General features: G+C 38.5%; 1 protein-coding gene across 1 annotated transcript in view; it reads left to right on the top strand.

Annotated features, from left to right (window-relative positions):
- The window catches only part of lonp1 (lon peptidase 1, mitochondrial), an 18,488-nt gene extending 4,440 nt beyond the window's left edge, over positions 1–14,048 (top strand). Inside the window, exons 7-18 of the mRNA XM_056447346.1 lie at positions 2,620–2,703; positions 2,797–3,017; positions 5,742–5,880; positions 5,967–6,145; positions 6,216–6,303; positions 8,222–8,344; positions 8,421–8,537; positions 9,936–10,076; positions 10,200–10,365; positions 12,520–12,740; positions 13,175–13,339; positions 13,612–14,048. Of these exons, the coding sequence (XP_056303321.1) occupies positions 2,620–2,703; positions 2,797–3,017; positions 5,742–5,880; positions 5,967–6,145; positions 6,216–6,303; positions 8,222–8,344; positions 8,421–8,537; positions 9,936–10,076; positions 10,200–10,365; positions 12,520–12,740; positions 13,175–13,339; positions 13,612–13,764 (1,797 nt within the window). The 3' untranslated portion in view covers positions 13,765–14,048. The remainder of the gene's footprint in view (positions 1–2,619; positions 2,704–2,796; positions 3,018–5,741; positions 5,881–5,966; positions 6,146–6,215; positions 6,304–8,221; positions 8,345–8,420; positions 8,538–9,935; positions 10,077–10,199; positions 10,366–12,519; positions 12,741–13,174; positions 13,340–13,611) is intronic.
- Positions 14,049–15,750: the final 1,702 nt, after the last annotated feature.

Below are 15,750 nucleotides of genomic sequence, written 5' to 3'. Positions count from 1 at the left end.
ACATGCCTTTAATAATAAAACAAACAAAACAATTATTGGGTTCAGCGCTCCTATTGGTTCTTGGAATTTGTAAACTTAAAAATTTACATTTGATTTTACACATTAATTATTCATTCATTTTCCTAAAAATTAATCACGCACAGAAATCTCGTACATTGAGTCCGATGCGTATTAATCAGTTGCGAAAAACGCATGTCTTCAAGCAGTTATATTTTTTTCTTTTTCTTCCACCGTTATAATGTCAGACTGTACGACAATCAAGACATGCCAAAAAAACAATGCTAATTGCATCATCAGGTTCAGCACTCCCATTGGTTCGTGGTCTTTGTGTACTGCAAAATTTTTTTATATCCATTGTTTTGCATTCATTATCCTAAGAATTTATCACGCATTCATTATTCATTCGTTATCCAAAATTCTTGTATCCATTTCTACGAATTTATTATCCTAAAAATTCATCACACTCAAAAACCTCGTACATTGAGTCCGATGTGTATTAATTAATCTGTTTCTAAAAAAATTGTTAAACCATATACAATAGACTTAAAGCAGTTATATTTTTGTTCTCTCTCTTCAGTTGTCATAATATCAGACGGTACGACAATTCAAATACTCAAAAACAAATTTGCATGCGTGAAGTTTGACGTCATTTATCGGTCTTACATTTACCAAACCATATTATAAAATGATAGCACAAAAGTAAACGAACAATGTGTATTGTTAATTTTGCTTTTAACATGCCTTAATAATAAAGCGCCGGAAAAAAAATGGTTGCGACATTTCTGCGCAGTGGGTTGGATTGCCGTTAGGGGTGTCAAAATTAATTGTTTCTTTGGTGCACCGCGAGGCAGATGCGAACAATTTGGTATCGGTTCAGTAATAATCATAACCCGTTATTGTATACTGATGATTTATCTCATATGCACTGTGTTGCTGTAGCTTACTATGGCGAGGGAGGCGAGTATTTACAACGCTACAACTACCTAAAAACGCAGAAACTGTGCACAATTTCACTGCGTGTGTGTTTGCTGGACAGTCTTTCACTGACACTGAACAGCAGAAGCCCCTATTTCACTGCGATTGAAAGAATAAAAGTCAACTCCATTTCTCTCTCTCACTGTGGTCCATTTGACTAGCTGCGTGACTTTTCCTCTTCTCTCGGCTGTTACACTTCTGGATACAGACACGAGCGTGCGAGTTTTCTCCACCGTGTCTATCATGGATCAACTGTGATCGCCGCTGCAGTGTTGCCAGATGTAGCTGACTGATTCCAGCCCAAAAACTATCCAAAACCCACCGAAATGCCTATTCAAAACCGCCCAATCTGGCAACACTGCGCCGCTGCAGTTTATCAGTGTCACTCATCGGTGAACAGCGCCTGTGAAGTCAAATATCAAATTGTGTATGGAAAGCATCGTCAATGCACCGAGATGCACCAAGATATCGAATTGAACCGAATCGATGATAATCGTAACCAAACCGAACCGGGACACCAGTGTTGGTTCACACCTCTAATTGCCGGGCTAATTGTATCATCAGATTCAGCGCTCCTATTGGTTCGTGGTCTTTGTGCACTGCGAAATTATCCTAAGAATTTGTCATGCATTCATTATTCATTCATTAACCTATAACCTTATGCACAAAAACCTTGTACTTTGATTCCGATGCGTAATAATCAATCAGTCAAAAAAATGCTAAACAATATAAAATGGAGTCTTAGAGCCGTTATATTTTTGTTCTCTCTCTTCAGTTGTCAATATCAGACTCTACGACAATCAAGACACGGCAATAAACATGCGCACGCATGCAGTTTGACGTAATTTATGTCTTACGTTCTCTAAACCACCGTCTGAAAATAAAACCCAAATTGCGTGTATTGTTAATTTAGCTTATAACATGCCTTTACGATAAAACAATGAAAAAATAGTTGCACCATTTCTACGCAGTGGGTTGAATTGTCATGCTAATTGCATCATCAGCTTTAGCACTCCTAGTGGTTCATGGTCTTTGTGCATTGAAAAGTCCGCATGAACCGGAAGCTGCGACCTTTCTTTTTTTTTTGGTATTGTGATGCAATTCCTAGAAAAACAAATATTAAATAAGAAAACAGTGGGCGTGGCTTGTTTTTTTTTCTACTGCGGGATGATTGGTGTAGTGAAGTAGGCATTTCATTCAGAAAGATGTGGGATGGGGTTTGGGGAGAGTCAATACAACCTAACAGACTCCTCCTCCTCAACATTTCTGTTTGTTGTTATAGCAAAACTAACAGCTGGAGGGGCGTGGTTAAGTGTGTTAGCCCCGCCCAATACCTCAGACAGACCTAATCTGAGAATTTAGCTGAAAACAAACAGGAAGGGCAAACATCTCTCTTTTTTTCCCTTAATGACATGCACAGATGAATTCTTCACCATAAAACTAGCAATGCGAGCTAACAAAATCAGTATGGTTAGTTTTGAATTCATTTCTACTTTAATCGGAGGAAAACACTGTTGTAAATATCTCTAATCAACAATCAAACACCACAGATTTTAGCCTATGATTAAAGTAGATTATTATTGACCAAATGCTGGCTGAAATTGCACAGTGAGAGCCGGGCTAAACCTCAAAACTGTATTCCAGATTCCTAAACGGCTCTACAAGGCCCTATCTCTGCTGAAGAAGGAGTACGAGCTGAGCAAACTACAGCAGCGCCTCGGGAGGGAGGTGAGCTGACTAATAAGTGGACTTCTTCATCTCGAAAAAACCTATTGGTCATTCAGTGGGCTTTGATTGTACGTTTTCTGTTCATTCGCGCAGGTGGAGGAGAAGATCAAGCAGACGCACAGAAAGTACCTCCTCCAGGAGCAGCTGAAGATCATCAAGAAGGAGCTGGGCTTGGAGAAAGAGGACAAAGACGCCATCGAGGAGAAGTTCAGGGAGCGGCTGAAGGACCGCACCGTTCCTCAGCACATCATGGACGTCATTAACGAAGAGCTCAACAAACTGGGCCTGCTGGACAACCACTCCTCAGAGTTCAAGTGAGGAGTGTTAGAAATAAATTATATATTAATCTTGTTTATTATAAAACATAGCTGAAAACAGCTAAAAGGAACACTACGGTTGTTTCGGAAGAAAAATAGGCTCATTTTACAACTCCCCTAGAGTTAAATAGTGGAGTTTTACTATCTTTGAGTCCACTGAATCCAATTAAATATTGAAGAATGTCAATTATATGTGGTCATTTGGCAGCTCTAGATATTTGCTAAGTTGACAAAACCCAAGTAAACCAGTTTAAGATGGGCTCTTTCTGGTTATGAACCAGTTTCAAGCTATTTTAGATGGTTGGACTACTAACTAGAGCTGGTTTTGGTACTTTAAGCAGTATTAGAAATATGTCAAATATTAATCTTGGTCATATGAAACAGCAAAAAAACTGCTTAAAGGAACATTTTGGCGGGAAAATACGCTAATTTTACAACTCCCCTAGAGTTAAATAGTTGAGTTATACCATTTTTAAATCCACTCAGCTGATTTCCAGGTCTGGCGGAAGCACTTTTAGCTTAGCTTAGCTTAGCATAGATCATTGAAACGGATTAGACCATTAGCATCTTCCTGAAAAATGTAGCTTTAAAAAATAGCTCAAAAAAATACTTTTGAGAATTTTCCTATTTAAAGCTTGGCTCTTCTAAAGTTGAACAAGACTGACAGAAACTGAAAGGGTGTCATTTTCTAGGTCAATATGGCTAGGAACTATACTCTTGCTCTGGTGTGGTCATATGATGGTCCATATTGTCCTATAAAAGTAACTACACAAACAGTAAAATTAGATTAGATTAGATTAGATTAGGTTTTGCTCCTCTAACAAGACAAAATTGAACCAGTAATCTTTGTCACAAGACTGAACAGACGCTACAAAGCCCATTTTATGCCTTAGCTCAATTCTGTGTAGTTACTGTGCTTTGCCTTTGGGTGGCAACATACAGATCTAAATGGCTGGTCAGTTTGACTGGAGCAGGAAGACCAAGCAGACCAGCACAAAAGTTGACAACCCATCTAAAACCATTTTAAGATGGGCATATATAGACTCTACCTATTTGTTAGCTGTTCTAGATGATTGGATTACAAGCTGGACCTGAATTGTCTTGGTTGATTTCTTTAAACTAGCAACAGCGTTGACAAAACACAGCTAAAACCAGTTTAAGATGGTCATTTGTGAATTATATGTGGTCATTAGCAGCTCTAGACATTTGCTAAGTTGACAAAACCCAACTAAACCAGTTTAAGGTGGTCTCACATGGACTCTTTCTGGTTATGAACTGTTTCAAGCTACTATAGATGGTTGGACTGCTAACTGTAGCTGGTTTTCCCCTGGTAGACAACCTTAGACCAACATTAGAAGTCAATGAAACCCAGCTATACCAGCTTAAGTTGGTCTCATATAGACTCTATCTGATTATTAGATGTTCTGTATGGTTGGTCTTCAAGCTGGACTATGTTTTGTCATGGTAGACCTGCAATAAAATTGACAGAACTAAGCTAAAACCAGTTTAAGATGGTTTCATATGGATTGTTCTTGACCATCAGCTGCCCCCAAAACCCGGTTTTGTTCCAGTAGACCAATATGATTGATAAAGTGCAGCTAAATACAGGTAAAGATGGTAATACATGGATTATACCTGGTCTTAAGCAGCTCTAGATAATTACTCAGTTGGTCTATACGTCGATGGACCTGGTTTTGTTCTGGAAAGCTGCCTTAGATCAGCAACAAATTTGGCAAAACCCAGTAGAAACCATTTTAAGATGGTTGTACATTGATTCAACGTGGTCATTAGCTGCCTCAAGCTACTCTGGAGGGTTGGTGAATTGGACTACAAACTGGTTGACCTGGTTTTCTTCAGGTAGGCATCTTTAGACCAGCAATTCTCCGTTGACAAACAAAACAAAAACATCTAAAGATGGCCTTAAATTGACTTTAAATGGTCATTAGTTGCCCTAAGCTGATCTAGATGGTCGATCAACTGGGTCACAGGTTTTGTTGCTGGCAGACCACATTGGATCAGCAACAGAGTTAGCAAAACCAGTTTAAGATGGTTATACATTAATTCTACGTAGTTATTTGCTTATTTAGATGGTCGAACTAGACGCTGAGTTGTACTACAAGTTGGTGCCCCAAGTATTGTCCATGTATGCCACTTTAAACCATCAACAAAGTTGGCAAAACACTGTTAAAACCAGTGTAAAATGGTTATACATCAACTCCAGATATTTGGACTACAAACAGGGCCTAGATTTGTCCTGGTAGACCAACTTTGGAATAGAAACAGTTGACAAACCTATCAATTAAATTAAAGATGGACGTACATGGATCTGGTCATTATCTGCGCCAGACTAATCTAGATGGTTGATCACTTGGACCACTGGGTTTGTTCTGGTATACCACTTTAAACATAGCTAAAACCAGTTTCTGATGGCCATATATGGATTTACCCAGTCGTTAGCAGCTTTAGATAGTTGGAAAACAAGCTGTTTTAACCATGTTTTGTTCTGGTAGACTATCAAAACACAGATAAAACCAGCTTAAAATGTATATATATGGACTCTACCTAGTTATTTAGCTGTTTCATGCAGTTCTAGAAGTTTTGACTACAAGCGTAACCTCTTTTTGACCTGGTAGACCAATTCTAAACACAAAGCAGCTTGATCTTCTTAATATGGTATTTCACTCCTGTAATCTTTAATCCTCCCCCTCTCAAAATCCCCAGTGTTACCCGTAACTATTTAGACTGGCTGACCTCCATGCCATGGGGCACTAACAGTGAGGAGAACCTGGAGCTGCGGCGAGCCAAAGAGGTGCTGGAGGAGGACCACTATGGAATGGACGACGTCAAGAAACGCATTCTGGTAAGAAAAAGTACCTTCATTCACCAAATATGGGAACGATTTGCTTCCTAAATCCCATTAACCCTAGCCTTTGTTCATTCTCACAGGAGTTTATAGCGGTAAGCCAGCTAAGAGGCAGCACACAGGGAAAGATCTTGTGCTTTTATGGACCTCCTGGAGTTGGCAAGACCAGTATCGCCCGTTCAATCGCCAGAGCACTTAACCGCGAATACTTCCGCTTTAGCGTAGGAGGAATGACGGATGTGGCGGAAATTAAAGGTCACAGGTTGGTTATGGAGCCAAGACCCATTAGTATACTGTATAGGAGTGTGTATAATGGTGTTTGTTTATTGCAGGAGAACATATGTTGGTGCAATGCCAGGAAAGATCATTCAGTGTCTAAAGAAAACGAAGACTGAAAACCCATTGGTCCTAATTGATGAGGTACGACCTATACATTTTTAAAAAAGGCATTTTTAGCTTTTATTATAATTGGACAGTATAGATATTGACAGGAAGTGAAGTCAGAGTTAGAGAAGGGACGGTATCGGGAAATGTCTATGAGCCAGGACTCGGGATGCCCATAGCAAATTTACGCTACATGCCGGTCGGCACACTAACCACTTGGCTTGCAGTGCCGACATGACCTACAAACTTCATCCTAGTCCCAAAACATGTTATATCTGTATAGGTTTTTACATTTTTGCGATCGCTGAATTATTTCAAAATCAAGCAAACTTGCATTTTAAAGTAAAAATGGTTCAGGAGTTGCATTTACCGACAAATATTAGTCCGAAATAACTTGTTGCAGGCCAACACACTGCACATGGTACACTTCATAACATGCTTGAGTAATGCTTTATTCCAGACAACTCACGATTATGATGTTTCCTACTTCCTACATGGATATTACATCTAGAATGCTGCCATTAGAACAATGCATTGAGGTGGGAGGTGGGACATTTTCACTGCTTATATTCCCATTTCGTACTGTGTCTGGAACATAGCATAATTTACGCAGGGTTGTTAGATACAATTTATTTATTTGTAAGCAATTGAATTTAAAACTCCGTGATTTGTGTATATTTGGGGGTCAATAATTTGATACACTAATTTTGGATCCCTGTTTATTTTCCTTTACTAACTACATGTCAAAATGTACTTTAGTATTTCAAAATGTTTGATATGTTGACTTTTTTTATTTTATTTTATTTTATTTTTTTGAAAATCTTATAAATAAAGTTGAGGGGAGGGGGTGTAAAACTATAATTTTTATTGATGCACATGCATTTTTTCCTTAATCTAAAGTTAACATGTTTCATTGTTATTTGGTTGCATTTGAAATTAAATTATTAAGTTTGTTTTATCAGTTTCAGACGGTGCAAATTTCAGAGGGGTTTGGGGGGGGTTATTTAACGCTTGATCCCCCCCCCCCCCCCCCCCCCCCCCCCCCGAAGGAAATCAAAACCAGATGTATGGGGGAGTCTTCCCTTTAAATAGTTTGCTCTGATCTGTTTCTTAAATAATATTAAAAATAAAATGTTAATTAATTTTGACCACCCTATAAGGGTTCATACCATTTTCGATGCATAATCGCGCCAATCTGTCTATTGGAGAAGTCATTCAACAGTCTGAAACTGCAGATCAAGAAGAGACTTTGTTAATGTCCACAAGGCACTTTTCCTGTAAAATAGGTGTTTGTACCTACATATATCTAAGTATTTGAGTAAAATAAAATTAGATGCATAGTTTGACCTACAGTAACCTCTAAAATAGCTAAAACTTCTAAAATCTGAGGTGACTGTGGGTCAGAATACACTAAATATCCCTCAAAACACTGAAAACTGAAATAGTTTTGTGGATGGGGACAGTTTGGTGGATGGGGATGATTGGGAGGCCATGATAGTTAAGGGCAGAGGAGGAATTTGGCAAGGACACCGGGTTTACAACCCCTACTCTTTATGAGAAGTGCAATGGGATTTTAATGACCAGAGAGTCAGGACCTCAGTTTAACGTCTCATCTGAAAGATGGCACTCACTGACAATATAGTGTCCCCTTCACTTTACTGGGGCATTAGGACCCACACAGGGGCTTGAGCACCCCCTGCTGGCCTCACTAACACCACTTTCATGATTATTGAGGTCTAAAAATAAATAATAATAATAAAATAGACTGTTGTCTCTGGTATTTTTTTTAATGTACATTCATTTTTTAAAATGCAGCAAGTATTGCCCCAAGTTTTTAGAAAAACTGCTGCAAAATCAGTCAGTTTAGGCCAGAAAAATCAGAAAAGACCAAATCCTGAGGGGACTGATAGATATGTCAAAATGACTAGACTGTATTCATCTCCTTGTTGCACAGGTTGACAAAATAGGTCGAGGATACCAGGGTGACCCTTCTTCGGCACTACTTGAGCTCTTAGATCCCGAACAGAACGCTAACTTTCTTGACCACTACTTGGATGTTCCGGTTGACCTGTCTAAGGTATAAACTAGCCAAAATCAATTGGGAGGAGATGCTGGTTTCATTGTACCTACATTGAATGTTCTTTGGGTTTCAGGTGCTTTTTATCTGTACTGCCAACATTACTGACACCATCCCTGAACCCTTAAGAGACCGAATGGAAATGATAAACGTATCGGGCTACGTTGCTCAGGAGAAACTAGCCATTGCGGAGGTATGGCTTTTCCTTTATTTGTCACCTCACATCTTTGGTTCTGATGTCAAAGGTAAACCTTAAGATCTAGGTAAAGTGATAATATAATACAAGTTCTGAGTTTATCACACAGCAGAAAAATGTGTAATTAACCACTCAACCAAATTTGAATGATAAATAATTGTCAAGTAATTACAATAAGTTCTCAAATGTAGACAAATCGGTAGGACTCGCTCACGCCAACTTATTCAGGTTGTCAAATATTGTTACACCCTGAGTGGAGACTACTGATGCTAGCTTTAGCTTAACTTTAGCTTATACGGTCATACATGTTTGAGATTGCAAATAGCCAACTTGTTCTTCAAGGTTTGCATGGCTCATGGTTGCTTAAAAGACGCCACAAAAGTGCAAGCCTTGGGTCATTTCGAAAAAAAGAAAAATCTGTACAACTCAAGTATGTATGCTTTTTAGATGTGAATTGTGGACGATCTATGTTTTTAAACGTACCAAAACATTGACCGTATTAACGAAGAGTAACTCAAGATTAAGCCCTAAGTGTTAGGGGCAAAACATCATGGATGCAGAATTTTGAAAAATTTTTAATGCATAAACCAGAAGCTGTAATCATTTTTTTTTTGTATTGTGATGCAGTTACTAGAAAAACAGAATATTATATGAGAAAACAGTGGGCGTGGCTTGTTTTTTTTCTACTGCAAGATGATTGGATGTTGTACAGTAGGCGTTTCATTCAGAAAGATTGGGAAAAGGGTTTGGGGATACAACCTAACAGACTCCTCCTCCTCACCATTTCTGTTTGTTGTCATATCGATGATAGTTGGAGGGGCGTGGTTAAGTATGTTAGCCCCGCCCAATACCTCAGACAGACCTAATCTGAGAATTAAACTGAAAACAAACAAGATCATTTTCAGATTTCAGAGGGCAATTTTTTTCTTAATGAAATGTATAGATGAATCGTTCACCACAAAACTAGCAATGTGAGCTAACAAAATCAATACAGCTAGTTTTGATTTAATGTATACTTTAACTACACTTCATAATGTTGACTTGCATAGTTCGGGACTTGTAGAGCTGCGCATCGATGGATTACTCTTCAGTGTTTGGACTCCGCAGTGAATATTAAAACACACTGAACTAATCTAAACTGAACTGAACTTAAACTCTGAAAACTGTACTACTCTGCTTCAAGTCACTATGATCTTCTATGTGAAGCTGCTTTGAGACAATCTACATTGTTAAAGCGTTATACAAATAAAGATGAATTGAATTGAATAATGTGCTTCAGCAATAGACTTCTAACATTTATAATGTGTGTAAAACCAGTTCACAGCATTCTCATCCCAAAAATCCATTTCATGAGATGCACCATTAGTCTTTTCTCTGTCTTTGTGGCCAACACAGAAATACCTGGTGCCCCAGTTGCGAACTCTTTGCGGGTTGGATGAACAAAAGGTGAAAATCAGCCCTGAGGCTCTAAACCTGCTCATCAGACAGTACTGCAGAGAGAGTGGCGTCAGAAACCTTCAGAAGCAAGTCGAAAAGGTGCCCATTGCTATTTTATCACTCTCACCCATCTCTAATAGTGTTCTGCAAGTGTGTTTAGAGGAATAGTTCACCCAGAAATGATTTAACATTCTGCACCTTTTTTATGTTCTGTACCTTTAGGTTTTCCGGAAAGTAGCGTTCAGAATTGTCAGTGGTGAGGAAACGGCAGTCGATGTCACATCGAACAACCTTCAGGATTACGTTGGAAAGCCTATCTTTACTGTAGACCGAATGTACGACGTCACACCGCCAGGAGTCGTCATGGGCCTGGCATGGACGGCAATGGGTAAGGGGTCAAATTAAGAACATTTAAGCTATAAATGACTGGATAGTTTCCAAGTTTTCCAACAGTTATATCGCTCCCTAGTGGCAGACCACCAGTATAAGACATAAACCCTGCGCTCTTTATGTAAACAAATGGGATGTGTCACACTGAAGACAGTGAAGAATTACACTCAAAGATGATTTCCATCATATTGGGTCATTTTAACTCTTGGTTTGGTCTCTGTAAGTTTGGCTTGGAATTTGATAGTGTATGATACTTTGACTCTAAATCCCAAAAATGTCAGGTTCAGTTTCTACTTGCAGTGTTTTTAATTAAATATGTTGAGATTAGCTGATTATGAAAATCTGAAACTTTAGGAAAGTTTGTTTGTGCTGGTTGGAGCTAAACTTTGCAGGATGTTGGGTAAGATTTAACATCCCTGACTATATTCTGAACAGTCCTAAGGAAGGATTTGGACAACCTTCACAACAGAGTTGGTGCTAACAGAGTTGACGCTAACAAATTAACTTAGTTGACGGTATCAATGTAACAGAGTTGACGGTTACAGAGTTGACGATAACAGAGTTGGTGTGAACAGAGTTGACAGTATTAAAGTAACAAAGTTGACGGTACCAAAGTAACTTAGTTGACAGTGACTTGGTTGACAGTAACTTAGTTGACAGTACCAAAGTAAAAAAGTTGACTACCAATGTAACTTTAGAGTTGATGGTGACAAAGTAACAGAGTTGGCGGTGACAGAGTTGGCGGTACCAAAGTAACTTGGTTGATGGTACCAAAGTAACTTAACTCACACTATGCTATCCGAACCGTGCCCAGGCCCGTTTCCCGGATCGTTTGAGAAGTGTGAGTGCGCTAAATCGGGCTTAGGCACGGTTCACTTGGGCTTTGGAGGGGCATGCTTGTGTGTGTGCGTGTGCGTGCGTGCGCAAAACGCGCCTAAGCCCGAAACTGAAAGCGAGACGTGACGTTTAAAGGACTGTTTTATATGGATTTATTAATCATTCTTACTGTTCTATGAGCGCAAACTGTCGTATGTTATTAAACACGGAAACCTCTCACTGCATGAAAGCTGCGCACCTTCAGCAAACCTCCTAACGTAATTCCTGCAGCACGAGGACTTAATGATTCTTTATGAGCGTCAAAAGCGGCTGATCTGTGCGGCGAAATATTTGACTGTGTCACTGCATATCAAACAACTTAAACGATATAACTAAAGAAATCCCCACTGTGATGAGCGAGAGCACTTCTGACCAGTGCACCATTGATAACGTAAGCGTGGCCAGGCCCGAATGTAATGTGAGTGCGGGCTGTCGGGGGAGACAGGGGGGTGGGACAAGTGTGCGTTGGCCTGGTTCAAGGCAACTGTACATAATGTTAGTACGCCCTTAGTCGACGGTCCAAAGTAACAAAGTTGACTGTACCAATGTAGCTTAGTTGACTGTACCAAAGTAACTTGGTTGACTGTACCAAAGTAACTAAGTTGATGATACCAAAGTAACTTAGTTGACGGTACCAAAGTAACTTAGTTGACGGTACCAAAGTAACTTAGTTGACGGTACCAAAGTAACTTAGTTGACGGTACCAAAGTAACTTAGTTGACGGTACCAAAGTAACTTAGTTGACGGTCCCAAAGTAACAGTTGACGGTAGCAGAGTTGACTGGACCAAAGAAACAGAGTTGACTGTAACTAAGTTGTTGGTACAAGAGTAACAGAGTTTAAGGTAACTTGGTTGACGTTACCAGAGTAACTTAGTTGACGGTACAAAAGTAACTTAGTTGACGGTACCAAATAACTTAGTTGACGGTACCAAAGTAACTTAGTTGACTGCACCAAAGTAACTTAGTTGACGGTCCCAAAGTAACAGAGTTGACTGTAGCAGAGTTGACTGTACCAAAAGTAACATAGTTGACGGTAACCAAGTTGTTGGTACCAGAGTAACAGAGTTTAAGGTAACTTGGTTGACGTTACCCGAGTAACTTGGCTGACGTTTTCATGGTTGACGATAACTTGGTTGACAGTGGTTGACAGTTTCTTGGTTGACGGTAACTTAGTTGGCGGTTGCAGAGTGGACGGTAACTTAGCTTTTCTACAATTGATGTAAGCTAAACATTTTGTACAAAACTATGAAAAAACAGTCATACTTTCCCCTGCAGGTGGTTCAACGCTGTTCATCGAGACGTCTCTGAGGAGGCCCAGAGATCCGCCAGGGAAAGATGGACCTAGAGACGGATCTCTGGAGGTCACGGGGCAGCTGGGAGACGTGATGAAGGAAAGCGCTAAGATTGCGTACACGTTTGCTCGCTCATTCCTCATGAAGGAGCAACCAGACAATGAGTTCCTCGTGGGCTCCCATATACACCTCCATGTGCCTGAGGTGAATTTACTGCTTTCTTTTTTTTTACAGTGGATAAGTCATTTAAAGATCTTGTCAAGTTTGATGTTTGACGTAACTTAGATGTTAGATGTAAACAGAAAATAGATGTTTCGTGCTGATGATTATTTAACTTGGTAAAGTTGAAAATTAGAATTATTTGATAATAATTGAAGCTGAATGTGTGATTCAGGAGGCGGGGATGGTCAAAAAGAGTCTTTAAGTTAATATTTTAAGGCACAGTGCACAAAAGTAGACATACAAGCATTATTTTTAACATAAATTAGTTGAATGTGTTTTATTCAAATCTGTTTCATTTAAAGTTATTGTTTTTTTTTTTAAATAACAGGTTTATCTTGGAGACGTTACTCTAAAATCAGCCGTCTTTGTGTTTACTGTTTACTATTTTACCCGACTGATGTTGTGTTTGTGTTCAGGGTGCGACTCCTAAAGACGGCCCGAGCGCCGGATGCACCATCGTCACGGCTCTGCTATCTTTGGCCACAAACACAGCGCTGCGTCAGAACGTGGCCATGACCGGAGAAGTGTCCCTGACCGGCAAAATCCTGCCTGTCGGAGGAATCAAGGAGAAGACCATTGCTGTAAGCTAACACCGGTCTCAAAACTCTTTTAAAAATATGCTTGTTTCATTGAACACATCATTTTTGGCCCACAGAGTTTTAGCTAATTTTGATGCTGATTAAAGGGATAGTTCACCCAAACCTGACAATTCTGTCATCGATAATCACACTTATGTTTTTAAACCAGTATGAGTTTCTTTATTCTGTTGAACACAAAAGAAGATGGTTTGTAAAAAGTCATTCAAGAGACATTTGTGTAAAATGGCTACTAATGTGTGTCGTGTTTCCGGCAGGCGAAGAGAGCCGGCGTGACCTGCATTATCCTGCCGGCGGAAAACCGAAAGGATTTCTCGGATCTGCCTGAATACATCACTGAAGGCCTGGAAGTGCACTTTGTGGAAAACTACAGCGAGATCTACAGCATTGTGTTCTCCGCACCGAAATGAGCATTTTATTATGGAAGAGTCTTTGTTTACGAAGCACTTCTGATTGAGGAAATCCCGGACTGATTGTGTTTTATCCACAGAAGGAGAAGTCTGAATGATGAACGATTGCATCGTGATTCCTGAAGCGTTCGAGACTCTGGGGTCCTGCCGTCGCTGCCGCGCAGCCTTTATTGACACTTTTTATATTCATTTCAGCTCATCTCATCACGTGTCATAAGTGTAAATATCTGCCTTAAATGTATTTCTCTCAAATCTTCTACAATAAATATATATATATTATGAAACTGTGTCTGAAAAATTGAGTCCATTCTAAGAATCTGGTCTTCATTAGTGCTGAAATGATTAATCACGGAATTTGTTTGGGGAAAAAAGTAATATATCACTACATATTAATATTACATAGTCACTTTTTTTTTAAGAAGTAGTAGTTAAATGTGTTACTTGGGTACTTTTTAAAGGAAAATAATGTAAAAGTATGTTTTTTTTAAGAGTAACAGGCTTAAAATTGTAATAAATTACCTTCTTTTTAGGTACAACACTGATCTCGACTATTTGCATAGAAAATTAAAGATGGCATTTACATATTTGCGTGTACTGTGTATATGTATTATGTGTATAAATACACATACATACCTGTATATAGAAAGTTTATATAAATTATTTGACAAATTATGAGGCACAATGTCTATTCCTAAAGTTCACTCATGACTAACATTGTATTATACTCACCAAATAACATATACCAACCAAAAACAGTATTTTAACTGTATTTTGTCCATGTATAAGACAGAAGATGATGCGAGCGAAAGCAAATCTATTTTATAAACTAATTAGCTCGATAGCCCCAAGTCTTCGGGCGTCAGAAAAAAAAAGGCGCGAAATTAATAATCAAGAAAAGGGCAGTGATGTTAGTTTAAGCTTTTTTTCGGTGTAGACACGACTTTTTACACTTAAACATTGAATAATACAACATAGAAGTAATTATTGCACGTTCATTACACGTGTTTGCTTCAGTTTTGCTCTTTCCAGCTATTAGCATTTTAGCCATGGTAGTATTAGCCTACCTTGAAATGAGATATAAACAAAGTCACGTACATCAATTCTGGTTCGAAATAATATTTTACAGCGATGTAAAAGCCGAGAGAGTTAACTGAGTTCAAATATGACACAATATGAAAACAACAGTAATGTTATACTTTACCTCATTATAATGGCCGGCTGATGGCGCTAAGCGCACACGGTTGATGACTGAAAAAGCTTGAATTAGAGCAAATGAAACACGCTTATATCCGTTATTGTACATTTTTTGGCTTGGTATGTTATATTTATGAACACAAATCGGTTAACAGCGGAAATCAAATACTACGGCAAAGTACGACTGTCAAGATGAATATATAAGCTGAATATAGTGTGAAGTGTTTATATATCTTTAATCCCTCAACTGACATAGAGACGACGAATTAGTGAACAATTGAGTGATTTTTTAGAAAAGTGGACATTAAATGTAAATAACACTAAATATTTGGTGGTAATAATAAAAGTAGTCCAATAAATCTAATATGTAAATAGAAGGCATGGACATGAGAGTCAATGAAACATTTCTAGAGGTTCTAATAGTTGGTAATATCACATAAAACATGTACATCTCTGTATTGAATTACACCACCACTCCATGTATAAGGGGTTCTGCAGGTTTCACCAAGTTAAAGACATTTTTAAGACCATTAAGAACGAACTTTTACATTCATAAATGGTCTTAAAAACGTCTTTATTTCATTTTAGAATGAAATTAAACAGTGGCCAAGATTTTCACTATCAAAAAACGATTAAACTTTAATACATTTAATAGTACAATAATAATTTATTAGAATTTTTTTTAATTAATTTTCAAATATATATCCATTAACAAATCCCATAACCCCTACTAAGAATAGAACTAAATATACTTGTCAATTACTTCAGTCTACAATAATAATAATAATAATA

This window comes from Danio aesculapii, chromosome 22 (assembly GCF_903798145.1).
Source record: "Danio aesculapii chromosome 22, fDanAes4.1, whole genome shotgun sequence".
NCBI classification, from domain to species: domain Eukaryota; kingdom Metazoa; phylum Chordata; class Actinopteri; order Cypriniformes; family Danionidae; genus Danio; species Danio aesculapii.
The sequence above is the reverse complement of the archived record's forward strand: the minus strand, read 5'-3'. Positions and strand labels throughout refer to the sequence as shown.